This window comes from Chanodichthys erythropterus, chromosome 13 (assembly GCF_024489055.1).
Source record: "Chanodichthys erythropterus isolate Z2021 chromosome 13, ASM2448905v1, whole genome shotgun sequence".
Taxonomy (NCBI): domain Eukaryota; kingdom Metazoa; phylum Chordata; class Actinopteri; order Cypriniformes; family Xenocyprididae; genus Chanodichthys; species Chanodichthys erythropterus.
Genome location: NC_090233.1, coordinates 10,787,753 through 10,811,665, shown reverse-complemented (window position 1 = coordinate 10,811,665; position 23,913 = coordinate 10,787,753). Strand labels below are relative to the sequence as shown.

General features: G+C 36.6%; 2 protein-coding genes across 5 annotated transcripts in view; both read left to right on the top strand.

Annotated features, from left to right (window-relative positions):
• Positions 1–5,135, top strand: part of clip1a (CAP-GLY domain containing linker protein 1a) — a 50,827-nt gene extending 45,692 nt beyond the window's left edge. For 3 of the 4 annotated variants that reach the window (XM_067406368.1, XM_067406366.1, XM_067406367.1), the window contains 6 exons: positions 766–818; positions 962–1,079; positions 1,512–1,638; positions 1,822–1,874; positions 3,214–3,341; positions 3,946–5,134. In XM_067406368.1, the coding sequence (XP_067262469.1) occupies positions 766–818; positions 962–1,079; positions 1,512–1,638; positions 1,822–1,874; positions 3,214–3,341; positions 3,946–4,171 (705 nt within the window). In that variant the 3' untranslated portion in view covers positions 4,172–5,134. Of the gene's footprint in view, positions 1–765; positions 819–961; positions 1,080–1,511; positions 1,639–1,821; positions 1,875–3,213; positions 3,342–3,945 lie in introns of all 4 variants that reach the window. The other variant, XM_067406369.1, reaches the window with a different exon arrangement.
• A 2,476-nt stretch (positions 5,136–7,611) lies between these two features.
• cdca5 (cell division cycle associated 5) lies at positions 7,612–12,645 on the top strand. The gene is made up of 5 exons (XM_067407707.1): positions 7,612–7,916; positions 8,080–8,159; positions 10,116–10,178; positions 10,293–10,799; positions 11,652–12,645. The coding sequence occupies exons 1-5, from the start codon at positions 7,862–7,864 to the stop codon at positions 11,730–11,732; spliced, it is 786 nt and encodes a 261-aa protein (XP_067263808.1). The 5' UTR covers positions 7,612–7,861; the 3' UTR covers positions 11,733–12,645.
• Positions 12,646–23,913: the final 11,268 nt, after the last annotated feature.

The following is a 23,913-nucleotide window of genomic DNA, read 5'->3' as shown; positions in this document are numbered from 1 at the left end:
GTCATTATAATTTTTAATGTTCTTCAATATTTAATGCATGTTTGAATAAATCAGTTATGACAGCCGCGATTTAAATGTTTATATTTCAAAAAAACGAATTGGAGTAGAAATATGATTATGTAAGTCTAAACTTTATTTGTTATAAAAAAACATTGAGTGTAATTTAAGTGTTTGTATATAAATAAGTTAATTTAAACCAGTATTATAGTAGTACCAACTGACTCCCATGTGTAGTTTTTTTTTCCTCTAGAAAATTTCACAAAATAATCTATATTTAATCAAATCGTAATCGAATCGATTCGAAAGCATGTGAATAGAAATCGAATCGAATCGTGAAAATTGTGTCAATACCCAGCCCTAATAACCACAGCAAATTTACAGTCTCTAACTCAAAACCTCTAGCACCACCAAATGCCAATATATTCATATCTGTCTTCTTATTTTCAGAAAAACCTACTTTTTCAAACTCCTCCTCCTGATTTTCACAAAAATGTAACCAGATTATCCTCAGAGCATGCCAGCAAACAGTTATGGAATTAAAAAGTCTGTCTACATCAGACTATAATTGAGTAAAAAACAAAAAACAAAACAAAAAACATGGACCACTGTTTTCCTTAAATTGATTGATTGAGACTTACTCTAGCCATTTAAATGAGAGTTATGACTTTCTAAATATGCTCTTTTTTGCTGAAAAAAGCTGAAAAACTAAAGGATTTTGCTTTTCTATTTTGCATAAATATTAAATTCTATTCACTCTTAATGCAGCTTGAAAAGGAGCGTGACAGCCTCAACAGTCAATTGAAGAAGATAAAAATGAGGTAAGCAACTACAGGAAATTGAACACAATTTTGACTCTACTATATAGAAGTCCTTGCATTGTTGTTTTAATATAGACATTCTGAGCCTACACTCCCATATTAATGGATACAGAATGCACACATACAATCTGTCTTCTGCACAGGGAAAGCACTTTAACAAAAGAGACAGAAAAGGAGAAAGCAGCACTTCAGCAATCTCTCCAAACACAGAGTGCCTTGATCTCAGAAAAGGACAAAGAATTAGATTCTCTGAAAAATGAGGTAACATCCTTTTGGATTAGAGTGTGTATGTTAGGGCTGCACGATATATTGCATGAGATTGTCACGCGCATTTCGTCAGTAAAGCCGGTTCCCTGATTACCGTTAAATCTCCATCACCTGCTTTCAAATGGAGCGGCATTTAATAGACAGAGCCGTAGATCACTGAAAAGCCACGCAATATCGCGTTCATTATCGAAGGCGATTCATCTGCGACATGAACGCTATATTGCGTGGCTTTTCAGTGATCTACGGCTCTGTCTATTAAATGCCGCTGCATTTAGCGGCGATTTAGCGGTAATCAGGGAACCGGCTCTACTGACGAAATGCGCGTGACAATCTCATGCGATATATCGTGCAGCCCTAGTGTATGTGCAAATTTCAATTTTGCTAAATTTTTGTGTGTGTGTGTGTGTGTGTGGTTTTTGCAAGCAGATAACAAGTCTGCGGTCCAATCTGAAATCACACAAGAGTGAGAATGCTCAGCTGCAGGAGCGACTGAAGGGTCTCGAGAGGAGTCTAGCTGACGTTCAGATCACCAGCAGGGTGGATGACGCCTCAGGTACCACTCCACACATGATTTTATAGTTGGTTTAAACCAGCAAGTTTCTATTAAATCAGTTAAAAATAAATATCACGGGTTAAATGTAAAATGAAATTGAATTGCATAGAGGAATTCAGTAAGACTGTAGATTTTGTTTAATCTACATAACTGATTTGTATGTGTGTTTTACATTCCAACCAGATGATTCTGCCTCAAAAACATTGAGGGAGGCAAAGGAGAATGCTGAGCATCAGGTATGTGGAGATTTTTCCCTTCACGCTCTATTTCTCCAGTCATGAAAGGCATTATTATATTGACATACTGTTCTTTTGGCCCATTGACCTACAACATCAGATAGGGCAGACTGAGCATTGTTCAGGCCCTGTTTACACCTGGTATTAAGATGCGTTTTGGTGGATCTGATCACAAGTAGACCAGGGAGACACTTTCCCGTATAAATCCGTCTCTTTTGTCCACTTTCAACCACTTCTGTCCTGATTTCTTCAAGGGGAGCGTTTATGGGTGGGTAAATGTATGGGCTTTTTAAGGTCTTTCAATCTAGTGGGCGAAATAAGCTTGCGCAATTTACATATTTGAACTGTTTGAACACATTCAGCCACATAGACACTCTGGAAGTGATCGAAAGTGGACAAGCTTAGAAGATTTTAGACCCCGTTTACACCTGTATTTAGCGTCGTCCATTTGTGATTGGATTGACCAAAATGCTTCTTAATACTGGGTGTACACAGGGCCTTAGACAACCAATTAGTGTTAGTGTTGTTCCTATGAATTAGCAATACAATTTTGTGGGGATTTTTTTGTTTTTTAATAAAACTTTATTTTTATTTTTTTTTTATTTGACACAATTTTTGTCTTAACTTTGTCTAAACTTCTTAATTCTGAATTAGTTACACAATTATATTCAGGATTCCTATACAGTTTGAAATAGAATGGAATTTGATTTCAGTAATTTTCCCAGACTATTTCCCCTATTTTCTTAAATATAAAATGAAGAATTTCTAAAAAATAAATTGATCACACAAGCAGAGTGATTTCATGGCAAAGTTTCGTGATCATTTAAAGATCAATAATCAAACACAACAAAATGAATTCAAGGCTCACATTTTCATTATGCAAAACTTTAGTCTCTTTTGAGCTTCACTACACAAATGTTTACTCAAATCAGCAACAGATAAAGGAGCAAATGATCATCTAAATCAGTACTTTGATGGCTGGTGAACGTGCATCATCAAACCACGATTACATTATCAGACTGATGTCAGAGGTGAATATAGGCAGTTTATAAAGCATTTTAGGTTTCTTCTCATCATGTCAGTGCATGCTATCACTTCGAGAAAACCAATAAAAATATTCACAGATGATTGTACTATATACCAAATATAATGCTGTATGAACCAAATATGGTCGAGGTTTGGGTCTGGAAATGTATGGATTTTTGAAATGGAAAATGTGTAGGAACCTTGTAAATTGTTATTCTCAAAAATCATGTTACTTTTGTTGTCCATTGCAAACTACTTGAAAACATTTGTCACTGCTCTGAAGTCATTTTATTTTTTTGACATTGATTTGAAGGTTGAATTCCTGAACACGGTTATTGTGGATCTGCAGCGGAAGAACGAAGACCTAAAATCGAAACTAGAGAAAATGGCTGAAGCAGCGCTCAATGGAAACGGTGCAACTGAAATGGACCGTCTTAACAGGTGCTTTTTTATTTATTTAAATCCCAGCATACAATCCCAAGACTCACTCATTTATTTTCATTGAATCTTCAACATAACAAAATTTTCAGTTAACTTAATTATTAGACTTACTGGTTTTATATTAGTTGACTTTAGTTACCTAAAGTATTTGTAGTTCTTTGGTCACACTTTAGTTTAGTTTCAATTCTCACTTTTGCCTCAATAAACTCCTAATCACTGCTTATTAATAGTTTAGGTATTGGGTAGGATTAAGAATAAGGTAATGCAGAATAAGGCATTAAAATGTGCTTTATAAGTACCAATAAACAGACAATATGCTACTAATATACATGCTAATATTAAGCAACTAGTTAACAGTGAGAATTGGACCCTAAACTAAGGTGTTACTAGTTCTTCAAACAAAAAGGTCATTGTGTTTACATAAATTTATAGAGGTGTATTCCTGAATGTAAAGAGTGTTGGATTATTTCAGCTTGGGTTATCCATGTTTCACCTTGTGCATGTGTTATTTTATTGTTGATATGCAAATAAAATGTTGTTTTACACAGCTAAAAAGCTGTTAATATGTTACATAATGTCTAAGAACTTTGTCTTTTCTACCTAGTCACGCTGAGCCGATTAAAAAGAAACCCCCTCCCCGTCTCTTCTGTGACATATGCGACTGCTTCGACCTACACGACACCGAAGACTGTCCCACCCAGGAACAGATGCTAGATTCCCCGCCGCACACCACCTACCACGGCAGTCCCAACGACGAGCGACCTTACTGTGACATCTGTGAGGTCTTTGGCCACTGGACAGATTCCTGCAATGACGATCAAACTTTCTAGGGTGTTGGTACCATGATCCCGCAGCATTTATACTTGCAATACTATGCCTTGAATCAAACAGTGCACAAAAGACTATCGTGAGATTGTGTGGGTTTTCACTTGTGTGTTTACCACCATATAAGCCTAAACCTTTCAGTCACTTTAAAGCAAGCATCAGTAGTTTACTCAGTGGCAATTTTACCTGCCTTTATTGCACTGAATGACTGTTCAGAGGAAGGAGTACCTTTAAAGTACCTTGAAGTGAATGCTCATTCTTTATCTGGTGATAGAGGTGGTTAACCAGGAAATGTTCTCTTTAAAGGTCTTTGGTTTCAGATTTTTGAACTTCAGTGCTGACCTCTAGTGGAAGGGAGGCTTGACTTCTCAGCGTCTCATCAGCCTTTCACACGTCACAGAGTTTGGATACTGTAAGAGAAGTAGTTATATAAAGAGTAAATTATTCTAGGATTGTGAAAATTTCATTATTTCTCAACAAAAAGAAGTAAATATGTCTGTTTCAACCAACTTATCTTTCAGGATGACTGTTAGGAAAACATTTGCCCAAAACGAATTGAAAAAGAAAAGTAACCATCATCTTACTGTTTTTGATACTTTATTACAAGTTGTGGAGATCTGGAATGAATGAAGTGGGGACTGTTTTCAGTAAAATCAGCATATGTTTCACAGGATGTTTGTGAGACATTTATTTGTATAAAGGTCAAATGGCGAAAGAAACTTCATAAAATATCTTTTAAGCGCAAAAAAAATCTTTGTTGTGTTGTATGTTCATGTTAATGTGCTGCTCAAAAAAAAAAGTGTGTATGGCCCTGAAGAGCATCCTGAACTGTCTGTAGAAAATCTAGGGCTATTTGGCTCTTCTCCAAGCCAGACATTGTTTTTCAAAATGAAACTACCTGATAAACGAAGCAGTGAGTCACAATAAACATTGTTTTCAAATAAAATAAGTGTGAACTATGCGTTTCCCAAAGGTTTTTTTTCTCTTATGTACCCCACTGGCCACTCAGTGAAGAACAAGTAGCCCTTCGTCGACACTACACCAGAAATGTGTTCTTTTTAACTTACATTATACTGAATATCATTTAGCAACATCGCTGATATTAAATCACTAATGGTTTTCTATTCTTTATAAAGAACTAAAGATTCAAAAGACTAATGTATTACATTTTCTGTTTTTTAGGTTAAAAGGAAATTTGACTAATAATAAACTAGTTCAGAATTCATAATATAAATCTTTGAGCAATTACACAGATTTTTTTTTTCCATAACTCAGTCATTGACTGTATGGAAGCTTGTTTCTGGTACATTATTAAACAAACAAAAAAAAAATCTTTTCTCCCAATTCTGACTTATTTTCTCAGAATTGTGACACATCAAGTCCAATTCTGAGGAAAGACTTAGTTTCTCAGAACAGATTTTTATCTTGCAATTCTGACTTTATTACTTGCAATTGCAACATTATATCATGCAATTCTGAGAAAAAATAAAAACTAATGAAAAAAATCCCACTTATTGATGCATATGAATTATCTTACCGTTAGAAAAAAGACTTAAATTATCAGCAATAGCAAACAACAATGATCCAAAGTCCTGTCCCACATTTATTTAATAGGTAAAAAGTATATCCGAATGAAATCTTCTTAAATGAGAAAAATTTAGGAAGGGTCTTGATTTTGTCCATTTGGAATTTATTGGATCGTCGGATCGTTGTGATCTCGTGTGAGCAGGGTTGCCAGGTTTTCATAACAAAACCTGCCCATTTGCTGCTCAAAACTAGCCCAACTAGCCCAGGGTTCCCTTGGTAAAATTTGCATTCCAGGGGCTAAATGTTATTTGGGGTTGCTACAACCTGCGGACATGAAAAACAACCCTTTATTTAGTAAAGCTTAGAAATAAAGCTTTATTTTAGTAAAACTTTAGCCTCCGTAGCTTCTGCAGCATGAATACAAGCATCTAGAGTCTGCTATTGTTGTTCTTGTTTTGTGCTGTTAGCGGCGTCTGACTAGGGTCGACATGTGGGGTGATGACATCATCGTTTCAAAAAAATATACGGATTGGCTGTACACATGAAAACGCAAGGGCTTCGTTTCCAGATTTATCCACTGGGACCTGGTTTAAAAAAAAAATGGCAGTTTCACCTTACGAAAATGCCAGATCCATCTCGACGAAATGCCTATACGATACAAAATTTTTGCGTATACAGCTAAACTCGTCTCCGTGTGGACGGGGCCTAAAAGTTGCCCAATTCTACTGGAAAATCGCGGACTTGGCAACACTGCATGTGAGTGACAGGTTGTCCCGCCCTCATGCTAGAAAACTTCATCAGAGAAGAGATGCATGGAAGCTTGTTTTTGTGTTGGAATAAAAAAAAAAAAAAAAAGTAAAGGATTAGTTCACTTTCAAATAAAATTTTCCTGATAATTTACTCGCCCTAAAAATTACAGTTTCAGTGCAGCTTCAAAGGGCTTTAAACGATACCAGACGAGGAATAAGGGTCTTATCTAGAGAAACGATCAGTCATTTTCGGAAAAAATACAACTGTATACGCTTTATAAACACAAATGATCGCATTGCACGTGCTTCCACTTTCCGCATTCCTCAAAAAGCTTACGCTGTATGTCCTACGCCTTCCCTATTCAACTTAGAATTTTAGAAAAAGACCGATTGGTCTTTAAATAAGGCTCTTATTCCTCGTCTGGTATCGTTTAAAGCTCTTTGAAGCTGCACTGAAACTGTAATTTTGACCTTCAACCGTTTGGAGACCATTGAAGTCCACTATAAGGATAATAATCCTGGAATATTTTCATCAGAAACCTTAATTTCTTTTCGACTTAAGAAAGGAAGACATGAACATCTTGGATGACATGGGGGTGGGTAAATTATCAGGAAATTTTATTTGAAAGTGGACTAATCCTTTAAAAAAAAAAAAAAAAAAAAAGATAATTGCGACTTTTTATCTCACAATTCTGACTTTTTTCTCACAACTGCGAGTTTACATTTCACAATTCTGAGAAGTGCGAGATTAAAAGTCGTAATTATCTTTTTTATTATTTATTAAGTGGCGGAAACAAGCTTCCATAGAGGTGCTGCAAGAGGGAGGGGAAAATTCAGATAAAAATCAATTGTAAAAAAAATATTATTATTATTATTATTATTATTATTATTATTATTATTATTATTATATACAATCAGTTCTCTGTGCTCTATTCAACAGAGTTCACATTCTGCCTGTCACTTTACTCTGTTTTGTTGATTCATTTGCATTGGTTACTTTGAACCAACACTTCGATTCATTACATTTAAAATATACTTTTCAGTCTCCCAGACTAGTATCCGCCAAAAACACCCTGATATTTGAATGCGGTTGCGCCCCAGAGGAAAACACGTTTTAACCCACAGGAAGTAGTTGGTTAGCTCCACCCCGCGCGTCCGCCATGTTCTGCTACTACATGGGAAGGCGGGCGAATTTGAAAGAAGAGCAGATTCGTTTACATCCATAGAGACGGAATATTTTATTACTTGTTTGATATTATCCCACATAACACAGTCAGATATTGACGGGTGTAAGTAAAACAAAGGTAGAGCTCTGTTAGTATTCATGCGGCATTGCTGTTGTTGTGATTGTGGCATTATAAGTTTCTCGTGTGTGTATAGTGTTAGCTTACCGCTTTACTATCTGGACTGTCTCGCAAGATGAGCAACAAAACTACGCGATTATCGTCGAGGAAAAGCAGCGATCAAATCAGAAGTGAGTGTGAACTTATTTCGGTGAACTGCTGAGCTCTACCAACATGACATGTAATATTTTAACAGGGCTGCTAATGTCTGTTATGCTACCGAAGGTGAAATAATGCATGGGGATGAAAGCTAAAATGGCTTTATGAAACACAAATATTGTTGTTTTCACCCAGAGTCAAATGGAAATAGTCCACCGCGAAGGAGGTCCTGCAGGTTGTCTGCAAATGAAGAAAATCTGGCCTCTAAACTTGTGGTGAGTTCACTAGAAACTACTAAGACAAAACGTCTAAATGGTTTATTTCTAAAAAAATATTTGTCATTTCATAATATTAGCATTTCTCAACAGAAGTGTTATGATTATATCATGATTAGTAAATAAGAAAACAATTTCATTGATCAAAAATTCAACAGAATCAGCTGACTAATTTCATGAATTCAGGATTTGTAAACATTTGTCTCTAATTTTCATACTTAAATGATTTACGTTTTTTAAAACATTTATGAATGAACTTTTTTAACATTGTCACATTTGGCATTCACTAATAGAAATTAAAGGGTTAGTTCACCCAAAAATGAAAATAATGTCATTTATTACTCACCCTCATGTCGTTCCACGCCCGTAAGACTTTCGTTTATCTTCAGAACACAAATTAAGATATTTTTGATGAAATCCAATGGCTCCGTGAGGCTTGTATTCAAAGCAATGGCATTTCCTCTCTCAAGATCCATTAATGTACTAAAAACATATTTGAATCAGTTCATGTGAGTACAGTGGTTCAATATTAATATTATAAAGCAACGAGAATATTTTTTTGTGTGCCAAAATAAAATAAAAATAATGACTTTTCAACAATATCTATATGGGCGGTTTCAAAACACTGCTTCAGAGCTTTACGAATTGAATCAGTGATTCGGATCGCATATCAAATCGCTAAACTGCTGAAATCATGTGACTTTGTTGCTGGGTGAACTAACCCTTTAATAAAATAGAAGCTGATTGTGAGTTGATAAAGTAAGGTTGTTTTGCCACATCACGTGTTTTCTGTTTCTTTATTTTGATAATCTGTGAGACAGAATATACAGTATATTGACATGATTCTCTAAAATATATAATATGAGTTATCTTAATTTTACTGTTTTTTTTTTTTCATCTATATGATGTATTGAGTTATGCTATGATGATAAGTGATATTAGAGATAATGTGTGATGTCATAATTTCTATCAAAAGAAATGGTACCTTTCTAATGTTCACCTGATACTTATATATTACATTAGCATTTGATATTACATTATTAAATATTTACAAATTCTTCATAGCATAAAATATAGTTATTTTAAATGTATATAGTAAATAAACGTAACATTTTTATACCATTATATAGATTAAGTAAATGCCTCAAACCTAAACATAATCACTTTTTTTACGAATTTAAAAAAGTAACGAGCAGAAAAATGTAGTTACAATAATTAATGACAATAAACCATTATATAGATACTTTTGAGCCGCTAATCCCCCTTCTGTCTCTAAACCAAAACTTCTCTCACCAGAAGTCACACAGAACAGAAATGTAACGATTAAGTAAATGAGTCAACTGCGTTAAATGTGGTTGAAATCGTGTCACCATAAACATTGGGATTTTTTTTAAAAAAACAATAATTGCACAGCTCATTCGATATTCTCTAATCAAATCAACTAATCTAATATTCGAAAATTGTGACACATCCCTAGTTCATACGTAAATAATTTATGTTTTAGATGCTGTCACTACATCAGTAGTGAATGTTTTTGTGTCTATGTGAATGTAAATAAACGTAAATGTGTGGTAGAACCAAACTTTATAAATATATATATATTCAAAATATGTAAGTGTTGGGTATAAATGATAAACATTATCTTACTCTTTACATATGAGTTAGTTCTATCCATACATCCATCTCATTTTAAACTTTTAGTTGTAACTCAAGCCAACATCAAAGTTTGTTTACAAGCTTTCTCCACAGTGACAATGAATGAAGAACTATACTTGCATAGCCTATTAATGTATTAACAATGTAGAGAATACAATTATAAACTAATAGTTTGCAAATGATTTATAAGTACTTTATCACTGTATACTTATTATAAAGTGTTACCAAATCATGCAACAGTAAACTTGGTGGTTTAGCTATTTATAATAGATGTGTAATATTATTTCTCTCACTTTTAAGGCTCCACCTGTGGCTGTGAAACGGTCGATCACTGTTAGGAAAATTGCACCCAGGAAAACCCAGGTAATTCTGACAAACCTGATATCATGCTTATGTTTTTTTTTTTTTTTTTTTTTTTTTTTTTTTTTAAATTGTACCACCAATACATAATGTTATCATTTGGAAATGTTCTTCAAGGCCCCGTCTGACAGCAACAAGGAGAATGTGGAACATTCATCTGAAGTGCCGACAAAGCTGTCCAAAGTTTTGACATCATCCCCAGCTGTAGCAACAGCGCCTAAGACCACTGTCCTCTCTCCCATCCTTCCTCCTTCATCTCCGTCTTCTCAGCCCAAAGAATTGGAGCAGGACCCCATTTGGTCCCAAAAAGTGCGCCGCTCCTACAGTCGCCTGAGTATTGGGGACAGGTCCTTTGAAAGCCCCAAATCCCAGCCTGCACCTTCCTCTTCACCCAACAACCGAGAGACCCTGTTTGGTTTTGAGAGGCTGGAGACACCAGAGGTGATGCGTAAAACTGAGAGATCTAAAATAGCTCCTCTGGGCTCTGTGTCTTTCTCCATGGGTTCTTTCAACATCTCTGCTGCTGATGACAGTGCGTCCAACCCTCCAGAAGTTGATCCAAACATCCCTGGTGTTTGTCTGGGGAAGAAGTCGACCAGGAGGAAGCGTGTACCACAGATAAAGGTGAGAGTGATTAAGGGAAGGATGTGGCATTATTATGGAAGCTAATTTCTGCCACGGAATAAAAATATAAAGAAGGTTGTTGTGACTTTTTATCCTCTTTAAACAAAAAATTACAAGATATAAACTCGGGATTGCGTGAGATTTGAACCCGGGATTCAGAGGGAATTCAGTATTGAGAGAAAATGTTGCAGTTACCGTGGCGGAAGCAAACAACAACAAAAAACAATTGCAATCTTTGAATTCTTAGGAAAAGTCAAAATAGCAAGATGTAGTTTCAGAACTCTGAGGGGGAAAAAGTTAGAATTATGAGATATAAACTCACAATTGTGAGTTAAAAAGTTGCAGTTGTACAGAAGAGGATTAGGGCCAAGCAATAATAAAAAAATAAAACCATCTCGAGATTAAAGTTGTTAAATTTCGGGGGAAAAAAATTTAAATTTCAAGAAAAAAGTCGAGATAAAATGTTGAGAATAAAGTAATTAAATTACGAGAAAAAACTTGTTCGATTATGAGAACAAATTCGTTAAATTATGAGAAAAAAAGTTGTTAAATTATGAGAACAAATTCGAAATTTCTCTAAATTTAACAACTTTAATCTCGAGATGGTTTTATTTTTTTATTATTGCTTGGCCCTAATCCTCTTCCGTACAATTCTGTGAAGATAAACTTTTTAATATTTTTATTCCGTGACAGAAACAAGCTTCCATATGATAGAAAATATCTCATGCAATTTAAAGTTGAAGTGTGTAATTTCTGCTTCAACGAATGGAATTGCATAAATGACTTTTACCCGCTTATTAAACACTTCTTATTACCTTTGATCTGTTTTAATTTTTTTTCCTGTTCTTTCAGATGTCAGAGTTGGATGTTCTTGCCGCAAAGATGAATGCAGAGTTTGAGGAAGCTGAAAGTTTTGAACTGTTTGTTGAATGAAATTTCAAAAAGAGCCTCACACACGCTCAGGACATTTTCTGGACACGTCATACTTCACAACTTATAGGATAAATATTGTTTTCTGCTTACTGCCCTCTGTTTGATCCTGCTTGCTTCATTGATTAACTAAAGCGAGTCTTTAAGAGATCAAACAAATGTAGTTTTGTTGTTCTTATATCATTTGATTGTTTCACAGTGATACAGTCACCATTCAGAGATTTCACTGTTAAAAAAAACACATTGTTAAAGGTGGTCTTTCTTTGTATATTTCAATGTTTCTCATATTAGATAGATCAGTGTGGGTAAAATCATTTAGCCCTTTGTATGTCATTTTGTCATTTCTTAAATGTGCTTTAATGTATTTCATCACTACACAGCTGTAGTGGCATAATGTTTTAATAAATAGCATTTTGGAGAAGAGCTTGTCAAATTTGAAAGTGTGCATTCTGTTGTAAAGAGTTTTTCCTCGGCTCCTTTGGCAGCAGAAGGGATGATCATTGGTACACTGAGTCATTCTAATATAACATTTATATTCATAAATGATGCCTGGCTAAATTCCATAAAACCTAATTTACTTTGAAACTTAGACTTTTCAATAATAGATTATTTGAGCTATAGATATTTTAAATGTTTCTAGATATACTTAGACATTATTTACAGGAACCTAATACCAGTGGAAAACAGTGCGCAGTGTTCTGTAAGCAATCATTGCTTCAAGTCTTGTTTTGCTATGCCTCACCACTAGAGTGAGCACTTGATCATCAATGTATTCATATGTTCATCTTTTGTTTATATGTCCCAACATGGTTTCAGAGCATTTGTTTTGCTGTATATTTATGTATATTGATCAGCATGTCAACACAATCCATCTATCAATAATCCATCAATAACGGAGTTCTTGATGCTCTATAAAGTGCAGCTGGAGTGAATCAGTGCAGTTAAGGAGCCTGTGTGAAGAGAGCTCTGTTGATATGCTGAAATCAACTGTTATACTGATTGAGCTCTGCTGCCATCCATATATATTTTTTTTAATAAATTTTGTCTTATTTAACAGTTGTTTGTTATCTGATCTTTTATGTAATGAGAGGAACATAATTTTGACTTTAATAGTTGTGGGACCATAACAGTTTGGTTACACTTTATTTTGATAGTCCACTTTAGACGTTCTACTAACTATAAGAAACTATGCAACTGCATGTCAACTAACTTTAATGTGGGTTAGTTGAGATGTAATTGCAAATTAATTAGAGTATTAGTAGACTGTTAGGGTTAGAGGAATAAGTTGACATGTATTTGCAAAGTTATTTATAGAGCATCAAAAAGTGTTAGTCTATTAACTCTGATGACTGCTAGTTCACGTGGTTGCAAAGTGATTTAGTAGAATGTCTAAAGTACAGGTGCATCTCAATAACTTCACGAAATCACGAAAAAGTTTTTTTTTTCTGTAATATAATTCAAAATGTAAAACCTTAATATATTCTAGATTTATTAGACTTTTTTGTTTTCATTTTGATGATTACAGCTTGCTGCTCATCAAAATAAAAAAATCTGGATCTCAAATTATTAGAATATTTAATAAGTTCTATTAAATTACCATTCTCAGTTTATAAATACTGGGTTTAGGTCAGTAATCCCAACAGCAGTCATTGGGAAGTCTGCTGACCTGACAGTTGTCCAGAACACAATCTTCAAGACCCTCTACAATGAGGGTAAGCCACAGAGGGTCACTGCTGAAAGAGCTGGCTGTTTGCAGAGTGCTGTGCCAAAGCATATTCATGGAAAGTTGACTGGAAGGAAAAAGTGTGGTAGGAAAAGGTGTACAAGTGAAAGGAATGACCACCGACTTGAGAAGATTGTCAGGCGAAGCCGATTTAAGAACTTAGGAGAGCTTCAAAAGGAGTGGACTGAAGCTGGAGTCAGTGCATCAAGAGCCACCACACACAGACGTCTAGAGGAAATGGGCTACAACTATTACATTCCACGTACCAAACCACTTTTGAACCAAAGACAACATCAGAAGCGTCTTACCTGGGCTAAGGAGAAAAAGAACTGGACTGTTGCTCAGTGGTCCAAAGTCCTCTTTTCAGATGAAAGTAAAATTTTGCATTTCATTTGGAAATCAAGGTCCCAGAGTCTGGAGGAAGAGTGGAGAGGCACAGAAACCATGTTGATTGAAGTCCAGTGTGAAGTTTCTACAGTCAGTGATGATTTGGGCTGCCATGTCATCTGCTAGTGTTTTCTGAAATCCACAGTCAACGCAGCCATCTACTAGGAAATTTTAGAGCACTTCATGCTTTCTTCTGCTGACAAGCTTTATGGAGATGCTGATTTCATTTTCCAGCAGGATTTAGCACCTGCCAACACTGCAAAAGCTGGTTCAATGACCATGGTGTTACTGTGCTTGATTGGACAGCAAACTCGCCTGACCTGAACCCCATAGAGAATCTATGGGGTATTGTCAAGAGGAAGATGAGAGACACCAGACCCAACAATGCAGATGACCTGAAGGCCGCTATCAAAGCAACCTGGGCTTCCATTACACCTGAGCAGTGCCACAGGCTGATCACCTCCATACCAAACCACACTGATGCAGTAATTCATGCAAAAGGAGGCCCTACCAAGTATTGAGTGCATAGAAATGAACATACTTTTCAGAAGCCTGACATTTCTGTTTAAAACATCCTTTTTTTATTGATCTTATGAAGTATTCTAATTTATTGAGATAGTGAATTGGTGTTTTTTTTTTAAATGTGAGCCAAAATCATCACAATTAAAAGACTTAAAACCAAAGACTTAAAGTACTTCAGTCTGTGTGCACTGAATTTGTTTAATACACGAGTTCCACAATTTGAGTTGAATTACTGAAATAAATGAACTTTTCCACGACATTCTAATTTATTGAGATGCAAAAGCCTTAATTAAATATGTTCATCATATAGTGATCGAGTCTCTTCAAAAACAATTTGGACTAAACCTCTCAGTTCATATGCGTTCGATCTCTTTATGAACTTTTTGAAGCATCAAAGTGGTAGTTGCATAGCTGTCTATGGAGAGACAGAAAGCTCTCAGATTTCATTCAAAATATCTTAATTTATGGTCTAATGATGAACGAAAGTCTTAGGGGTGTGGAACAACATGAGGGTGAGTAAATGATGACAGAATTTTCATTTCTGGTTGAACTAACCCTTTAACTGCACACTTCATGCCTGGGCTGTTAAGCAATGATGGGGTGAATATGTATCAACAAAGTTTTTTTTTTTTTTGTATTTATATTTTAATAGAGTAATGTAGCAATACTTTGTTTTAACTTAACGTTAGAGAATTACATTAGAACAGATACATCCAATCTGGCTGTACAGCACAGCAGTGCTACAATAATCAATGAGGGGTGAATAGTTCCTGAAGACATGCTGGCAATGAAGTCATTGTCCTTGTGTGCATTCTGGTATTATATAATAAGAGGAAGTTGCTAGGAAATGATCGTCCCTGTCTGGCTTTTCATTCAGGGCATAGATGTGTTTGGGTCTGTGTCCATTTGTTTTTTTCTGAAGGTTAAATCTCATTGCAGTTTGACATTGATTATGATTGGGTGCCTGAGCAGGGTTACACAATTTATCATTGATTGTCTCTAGCATGGAATGGAATGAACGAATAGGAAACACATCATGCCTGCAAACTCTGGAGATCTGCCCATACACTTATAATAGGAGTTTATGATGCTGGCTTATATTTAAGAAAATATATCTTGTAAAATGTATTCCAGTAAAGTTTTATTTACAACTTTACTATTTTTTTTTTTTACAGTGTATATTTGCATTAAAACACAACCTTATGTGCCTTATTTTAGCAAAAAGGTACAAAAGGTTGCACTATTTTAGGAATACAGTCTTAAAATAAATGACATTGTTAGACAATGTGCAGCAGATTGTTTACAGTGTGGAAAAGCTTGTTGTTATGGATGCTCGGGTCTCTGAGGGTGATTTGCATGTTCTTTACCTGAAAAGCAACAAAACTCATGCAAAATGCATCACTTACTGTGAGTCTTGATGATATTTACATGATATTGAGAGCAAATTTGTAAGTACTATCAGTCTATATAATTTAAAGAGGAATTTGTTTTATTTATACAATGACGGTAAGTAAATAGTGTTAAAATTATTCTCAGTAGCATCTGTGATTGAGTGTGTTATACACACTAAACTCTTGTGAAGTTATATATTCAGCTGTTTTTCTAAATATTATTTAGCTTCATCAATGTTTTTGACATTTATGACATCAGTGCAGTGATTATGATGTTTCACGGGGTTAAATGGTGGCATGGATGGTGAAGGCAAACATGTGCCTGTGAACATGTGTTAGGATTAATGTTTTAAATTTAAATTGATTTTCAATGATTCAATCCTCAGAATGAGTCATCAGCTCTGTTGCATTAACATATGCATCAATAGTGATGACAGATACAAGCCCAGGCCTGAAGCAAAGCAAACCATGAACCATAGTGCAATATATGTCAGGTTACTAATTATTAATGTTTTATTTAAATGACCTAACAAACATGTACAAGGTCAAATTAAAAGATGGAGGAAAAAAAAAAAAACATATTTATAAATTATCTCTCAGGACCTAAAAAAATATAATTGAATATATCATGAAAGCAGCTTATTTCATCTGATGCCCCAATAATTAAACAAAAGAAAGCACTAGTGCCTATAATGGAAAATAATCTTGACTTCAAGAGTTATTTTAGCTTTGAATTGATGTTGTTGCCATTGCTGCACAAATTTGCCACAGGCACTTCAGACAATGAGATAGGAATTATTGACATCTGGTGCTCACACTGTGCTGCTGGCTGCTGGAAAATCAGCCATGTCAAATAAAGGGGCTGGACGGACATGGATAGAAAAGTTGTGAAAATAGCAGAGCTCTCATCATCTCTCTCGAACCCTTCAAGCACACAACATTTGTTTGGTGTGGCTTATAATTGGCATTTTTGTATTGCAGCTGTGCAGCTTTTTAAATTAATTGGTATTCCACAATATTTTTTTTCTTTGATCCTTTGCGGAAGTCTGGCTTCTTTTCTCTGTAACCATTTTACGGTAAGATAATACTTTTTTTTAATGTAAATTAATAAAATTAACAAGAGATATGATAGTACAGTTTTATTTTACTCTTTTAAGTACTTTAAAAAATCCTGTCTATTTGTCTTATAGATGAAGTATATTAACACTTGTTTAGATGATTTAAATGTCAATGCTTAAACCGTCAGTAATTTATTCAGATATTCTAATAGTTTTTATAGTTAGCCATGCTTTACCATGTGCACAACAATTGTCGTTTTGTAACTGACTATATATGATTTAACATTTTAAATTACACTACCACTATTATAACCACCATATCTATTATATATTCCCACAGAACTTTCCATTACGCTGAGAGGCAGAGGACGCTTTGTTGCTTGGGAATCAAGAAAAATTGCAACAGAACTATTCAATTTAATTCCATTATCTTTCTGAGAAGAAGCAAGAACATAGGCAATGGCTCATCATCAGATACATCACCATAGTCAGCATCCTCACCATCAGCGTCGGCACTCATCTCATCGCCACCATCATCACGATCATGGTGCACACCTTCCAGAGGAACATGAAGATAAGAGGTGATAAATATATATTTACATGTATTTGTAATAAAATACACTTTTGTACATTTATGTAATTTCAAAAACTTTTATTTTTTTTCATTTATGCATAAATATACATGTGCATAATGTATATATACATAGTGGTTGCATTTATCTTAAAGCACAACAGATAATGCAGATAAATGCAACAATAGAAACAATACATTTTTTTCGTCCATGTTTAGACCTGGTTTTAAGATGCATTTTGGTCGATCGGATCACAAGTGGACGACGCTAAATACAGGTGTAAACGGGGTCTGAAGCATTTTAAGCTTGTCCACTTTTGACCACTTTCAGAGGTAGTCGAAAACGCATTTGGCCGGATTGCTTTCGTAGTGTAGACGCTCATGTGGTTGAATGCGTTCGAACAGCCACAACAGACCGCCTACTCTCCACCTACTGACCTAAAGCATGAACATTATGGGAAGCGTGCTAGCCAGACGGGATTTAAACTCTATTGGCTAGAGATCCAAGTTTGGTTTGAAGACAAAAACCCATACATTTACCCACCTATAGACCCTCCCCTCAAAGAAATCAGGATGGAAGTGGTAAAAATTGGACAAAAGAGATGGATTAAAACACCAGGTGTAAACAGGAATGTGTCTTCCTCATCTACTTGTGATTCGATCGACCAAAACGCATCTTAATACCAGGTGTAAACAAGGCCATAATGCAAGTACTCTCTCCTAAATGGTTAATGGGCATTGCTAAACAGTTGCAGACTAGCCCAAGCCAAAAGAACCCACCATCAAGTCTTTATGTTATTCACAAAACATGGTTTTGGGTTATCATTCATGTATAAAGCAAAAATGGTGTGGAATCAGTTTATACATATATAAGTCAAGAGTTTTGAATAAGTAGTAGGAAAAGTGATTCCTGCCTTAATAAGAACCACTAATTATTTTTCTTCACTTTCATCTATAGTGCCTCAGATGGCAGCAGTGGTCATCTAATTCCTGAGCATTATAACCATCATCACTCCCAAGCTAAAAGCCATCATCATCATCATCGTCATCATTATCCACAACATCAAGATAAACATCAAATACCGAAAAAGAAAACTCACTCTAAAGCTTCAGTGACTTCCTCAAACTCTTCTGGGTCTTCCTCTAGTTCCCTGTCAAAGGCTTCATCAAGCTCATCCAGTTCTGATTCCTCTTCTTCTGATTCTTCTTCCTCCTCCAATTCCTCTTCATCCTCTTCCTCAAAATCATATTTTTCCAATTCTAGCTTTTCTTCCTCCTCTTCCTCTGGTTCATGTTCTTCTTGGTCATCTGAAGCCAGTCTGGAAAACGTCCCTTTGCCTTCTGAGTCCAAGCGAGCAATTAAACGTCCACAGCACTCACAATCATGTATGGATATCAGCAGAGGACGAAGTGCCTTTGAGGATGATGAGGATGATGCAATACCTTTATTGGAAGCTGATGGCCAAATGAAGAAGTCTACAAGCATGGAAAAGAACTTGACCGTCAAAGAAAAAAGTGGAGGGACTGCTAAGAAGGCAAATTATTCTCGAGAACAGAATGAAAAGGGAAATAAGGGACAACAACAGAATCATGCTAAAGCGGCTGCAAACATAAGAAAGACCAAGTCTATGGAAGTTCTGTCCAGGCGAGCGGATCATTCTGGTGGCTTGGATGAGAAAGAGCTGGAGAAAAGCAAAAAAGAGGCCCATAAGAGCTTTGTGAAGGAGAAGATAAAGTTTTCTGCCTTTTTGAATGAAATCACAAGGCAGGTGCTAAGCCCATCAAGACTTACATCCCTTGGGGTAACAGATGTTCATAGGCCCTCGAGCCCTGGGCAGATTTCAACATCTTCAAAGGCATTGTCCCCAAAGCCTGAACATAAAAGAGAAAAGAAGTCAAAAATTACCAGAAGCCGGCCAGGAAGCAGTGCTAGCTCCATAACATCAACTGCTCATTCCCATGTCAGCAAACACTCGCACTCCAGTAAGCATTCTCACTCAAGTAAGCACTCCCATTCCAAACGGCACTCATATTCAAGCAAGACCTCCCGCTCCAACAAGCATCCTTATTCTGAAAGGGACCTCATCAATCAACAACAGCATCAGGCTGTTCCCAGGCGTCGCCACGACAGTGCAAGAAGTGATACAAGCAATACTAGCACTTCCTCAAAAGGTCTTTCTTCTGGGACTGAACGTAGCCACAAAAGTCAGAAGAAGCACCAAATTGCCCCCAAAGAGCAACATTTCAAATCATCAAATCATAGAAATTCAAACCACAAATCTTCTTTATCACATCACCATCACAATGAAGATTATCATAGCCCTCCTTCATGTCCTTGTTCTCCAGAATCAGAAAACCGCCATCATCATTCCCATCAAGAATCTCATCACCATCATTCCCATCCAGAATCTCATCACCATCATGTCCACCCAGAATCCCATCACCATCATCACCATCATTCCCATCCAGAATCCCATCACCATCATGCCCATCCAGAATCTCATCACCATCATTCCCATCCAGAATCTCATCACCATCATTCCCATCCAGAATCTCATCACCATCATTCCCATCCAGAATCTCATCACCATCATTCCCATCCAGAATCTCATCACCATCATTCCCATCCAGAATCTCATCACCATCCTGCTCATCCAGAATCTCATCACCATCATGCCCATCCAGAATCTCATCCCCATCATTCCCATCCAGAATCTCATCACCATCCTGCTCATCCAGAATCTCCTCACCATCATGACCATCCAGAATCTCATCACCATCCTGCTCATCCAGAATCTCATCACCATCATGCCCATCCAGAATCTCATCACCATCATTCCCATCCAGAATCTCATCACCATCATTCACCATCGTCATCTCATCACCACCATGGAACTAATCGTAACCCATCACCACACCACCATTCTCCTCCATCAGATTCCCATCATCATTCACCCTCTCCATCACATCACCATCATGGAGCTCACCGCAGCCCAACACACTCTACTAAGTCAGGGACTCACCATCAACTTTCCCATCCAGAAGCTCATCCTTCTCACAAAGAATTACACCACCATCAACATTCACCGTCACCACCACATCACAACCATGGAAGTCACAGCACCTCAGAACCTTCCCACCATCATTCCCATTCAAAATCTCACCACAATTATTCTCCTCCTCTCCACCACCATGGAGAGCATGGTAGTACATCTCATCTTTCTACTGACTCAGAAACTCACCACCAGTCTGATGTGAAACCGCAACACCATCATACTGACTATGATTCTTCTCATCCCAAATCTCACCATCACCATCATCATTCCCATCCTAATCACTCATCCAACACCATCCAACACCATCACACATCAGTTTCAGAACCGCAGCACCATCATTTCCACGATGATTCTCATACTGAAACTCACCAACACTCTCATTCTCATGATGCATCCCCTACGTTGGAACACCATCATTCTTCTCATACTGACTCTCACCATAGTCCTCATCATCATCACCATCACTTATCTGACAGTTATCCAAAAGACCCTGCTCACTCCAATTCAGCCCATCATTTTGAAAATCATCCTATCACACATTCAGAATCCCAAGATCACAGTGCATCACATTCTAAAGAACACCTTTCCCATTTAGAATTCCACCCCCACAGTGATCATGATCCTAAGGAATCTCACCCACTCCATTTACACTCAGGAAATCTTGATAAATCCCCTGTTGAATCGGATCATTACCATCACCACAAACCTCAAGAATCCCACCATTATCCCCATCACTATTCCGATCCAGAGTCTAACCATCCTCAACATCATGAGCATTCAGAATCTCATCATCATTCCCAACCAGAATCCCACCATCATCATTCCCAAGATCACCATCATTACCACGACAGCCCAGAATTGCAAAATCAGCATTCCCATACAGCACATCACCACTTTCATTCTGAATCAAACCACTATCATTCCCAATTCAAGGAGGATCATCACAATGATGATCACCCAAGCCATCTTCGCCACTCTCCAGTTGGCCAGCGGTCCACTTCTCCTCATTCTAACAAGTCAGATTCATCCGCTAGCTCCACTATGCAGGATGACCAATCCACAGTGAGCTACCAAGAGTCATCCTCATTCCCAAAAGTGAGTATTCTTTCTTACGTGTTAAAGTAGAATGAAAATAAACATATTTTATATCATTTGTTGTTGGGATTTCCACATTTGCAACTGCTTTCATCTTTGCGTAGGAAAAGGAAGCTGAATTGGAGAGATTAATGTGAGTCCTTTGTTTACTTTTGCATTCTTTTTTGTGTGCTGCCTGCTTAACTATGAACTGCCTTAACTTTGGGTCTGGAAATGGCTTTTCAGCTTTTTCAAGATGGTAGTGAAACAATTTGCTTTAAGACACACTCAGATATAAATAGCATGCCATCACTCATAGAAGCTCTGTTTGTCTAACAGTCTATACGTGATTGTTTTCATGGAGGCGTGTGTGCTTGATGGACTGTCTGTCTGTTGATTCAATCTAGGATATTACAGGAGCAGAATGAGGTTCTCCACCACAGCTTGCTGCAGACCACTGTGCGGATGGAATGTATGGGAGCTGAGTTCAAAACTGGGCACCAGCTCCTTGAATCTGAGTTACAAAGAACTCGCATAGAGCTAAACAGCTTATTGGAGCGGTTCACAAGGTGAGACACAAGACTAAATGGTACTGTGCTTTATAGCATATTCTATTCTATTCTATTGGATTAAAGTATAATACATGCACATAAAATGGACCAGAATTCCAAAAATGCAGTTTTTAGTGTGATTTCAGCTAAAACTGTCAGCCTTAGTTAAAAAAAAGTCAGGGTTTGTGGTCTGGCGGTCTCTAAAATAAGAGGGAAATGATAGGAGAATAACATTGATGTAGAAGCACCTAACCCTGGTTATTTGAAGGGATAGTTCACCAAAACATGTAAATTCTGTCATCACCCTCAAGTTGTTCCAAACCTGTATGAATTTCTTTCTTCTGCTGAGCACAAAATAAGATATTTTGAAGAGTATGGGTAACCAAACAGTTGATGGGCCCCCTTAGAGTTCCATAGTATGGAAAAAAAGATGTACTTAAGTCTCACTTACAGTTCTTTTAAAGTATATTCTTTTAAAGGTGCTGTAGAACGTCTTTTCAAAAGATGTAATATAAGTCTAAGGTGTCCCCTGAATGTGTCTGTGAAGTTTCAGCTCAAAATACTCCATAGTTTTTTTTTTTTTTATTAATTTTTTTAACTGCCTTTTTTGGGGCATCATTAACTATGTGCAAATTCAGGCTGCGCGGCCCCTTTAAATCTCTCGCTCCCTGCCCTCCCGAGCTCTCGACTATAAGCCATTTTTCGCTATTTTCCTTGCTTGCTTACCTAGTCTGATGATTCAGCTGTGCACAGATCCAGACGTTAATACTGGCTGCCCTTGTCTAATGCCTTGAACATGAGCTGGCATATGTAAATATTGGGGTCATACATATTAATGATCCCGACTGTTACATTACAGTCGGTGTTATGTTGAGATTTGCCTGTTTTCCGGAGGTCTTTTAAACAAATGAGATTTATATAAGAAGGAGGAAGCAATGGAGTTTGAAACTCAACGTATGTCTTTTCCATGTACTGAACTATGCAGAGGTAAATTAAATTTTTGATTCTAGGGCACCTTTAAATTATATTAGGGTAAATGTCTTTCTCTTTCATCAGACTTCAGGACAACTACTCTTGTACACAACAAACCAACCACCTTCTGGAGAAAAAACTGCATTGTGTGGTAAAGCCCAATTTAATTCTTCAATCTTAGTTAGTAGTTCTTAAAGAATTAAGCACATTGGTTTAAATTGATTCAAAATCTCATTATATCAATAAACCAACACTTTCAAATTCAAAACAAATTGTATTTGTTTTAAATGTGCCTTTATTGTTTCTTGTTACTTCAATTTAGGCACAGAATATGGATGGAGAGCGTGAGCGACTGAACCAGCGAATCTCCGAGCTCACAGACCAACTACATGCAGCGAAAACGACCATCCAAAGTCTAGAAACCATTAATGTGAGGGTTTGATTTTGTTATTTTTATAATAAGTAATGTTTATATTTACATGCTAGATGTTCGAGTCACATAGGGCTGTTAGATTCTGAAATTTTTTGAAAAAATCTTCGATTCCAAAATGTGGTTCTGGAATCGACTCTGGAACTGATTCCCCAATGTTTATTATTTTCAGCATCTATTTTCTCTTCATGTAGGCCAGAGCGGAGCTTAAAACCTTCAATTGTGGACAACAGAACAAGCCAGTTTAACCATTTTTATGTACTAGACACCTAGAACAAATACGCATTTGAGCATCACGATGTCTGTATTGTATGTTTGATGTCATACAATATTGTATGGCAAAGATTTAGGCTTATCAATATTTGCATGCTCTTCGTCATGCAGGATCACAGAATGAATCAGTGACAACAAACCTCATTGCCTTAAGTGACTGAAATGTAATAATCGAG

What these genes read in the sequence shown, in the direction of transcription:
- cdca5 (XM_067407707.1), top strand. Translation starts at nt 7,862, where the DNA reads ATGAGCAACAAAACTACGCGATTATCGTCGAGGAAAAGCAGCGATCAA. An exon ending in AAGCAGCGATCAAATCAGAA is followed by an intron (nt 7,917 to 8,079) that starts GTGAGTGTGAAC and finishes GTTTTCACCCAG; the next exon opens with AGTCAAATGGAAATAGTCCA. An exon ending in ATCTGGCCTCTAAACTTGTG is followed by an intron (nt 8,160 to 10,115) that starts GTGAGTTCACTA and finishes CTCACTTTTAAG; the next exon opens with GCTCCACCTGTGGCTGTGAA.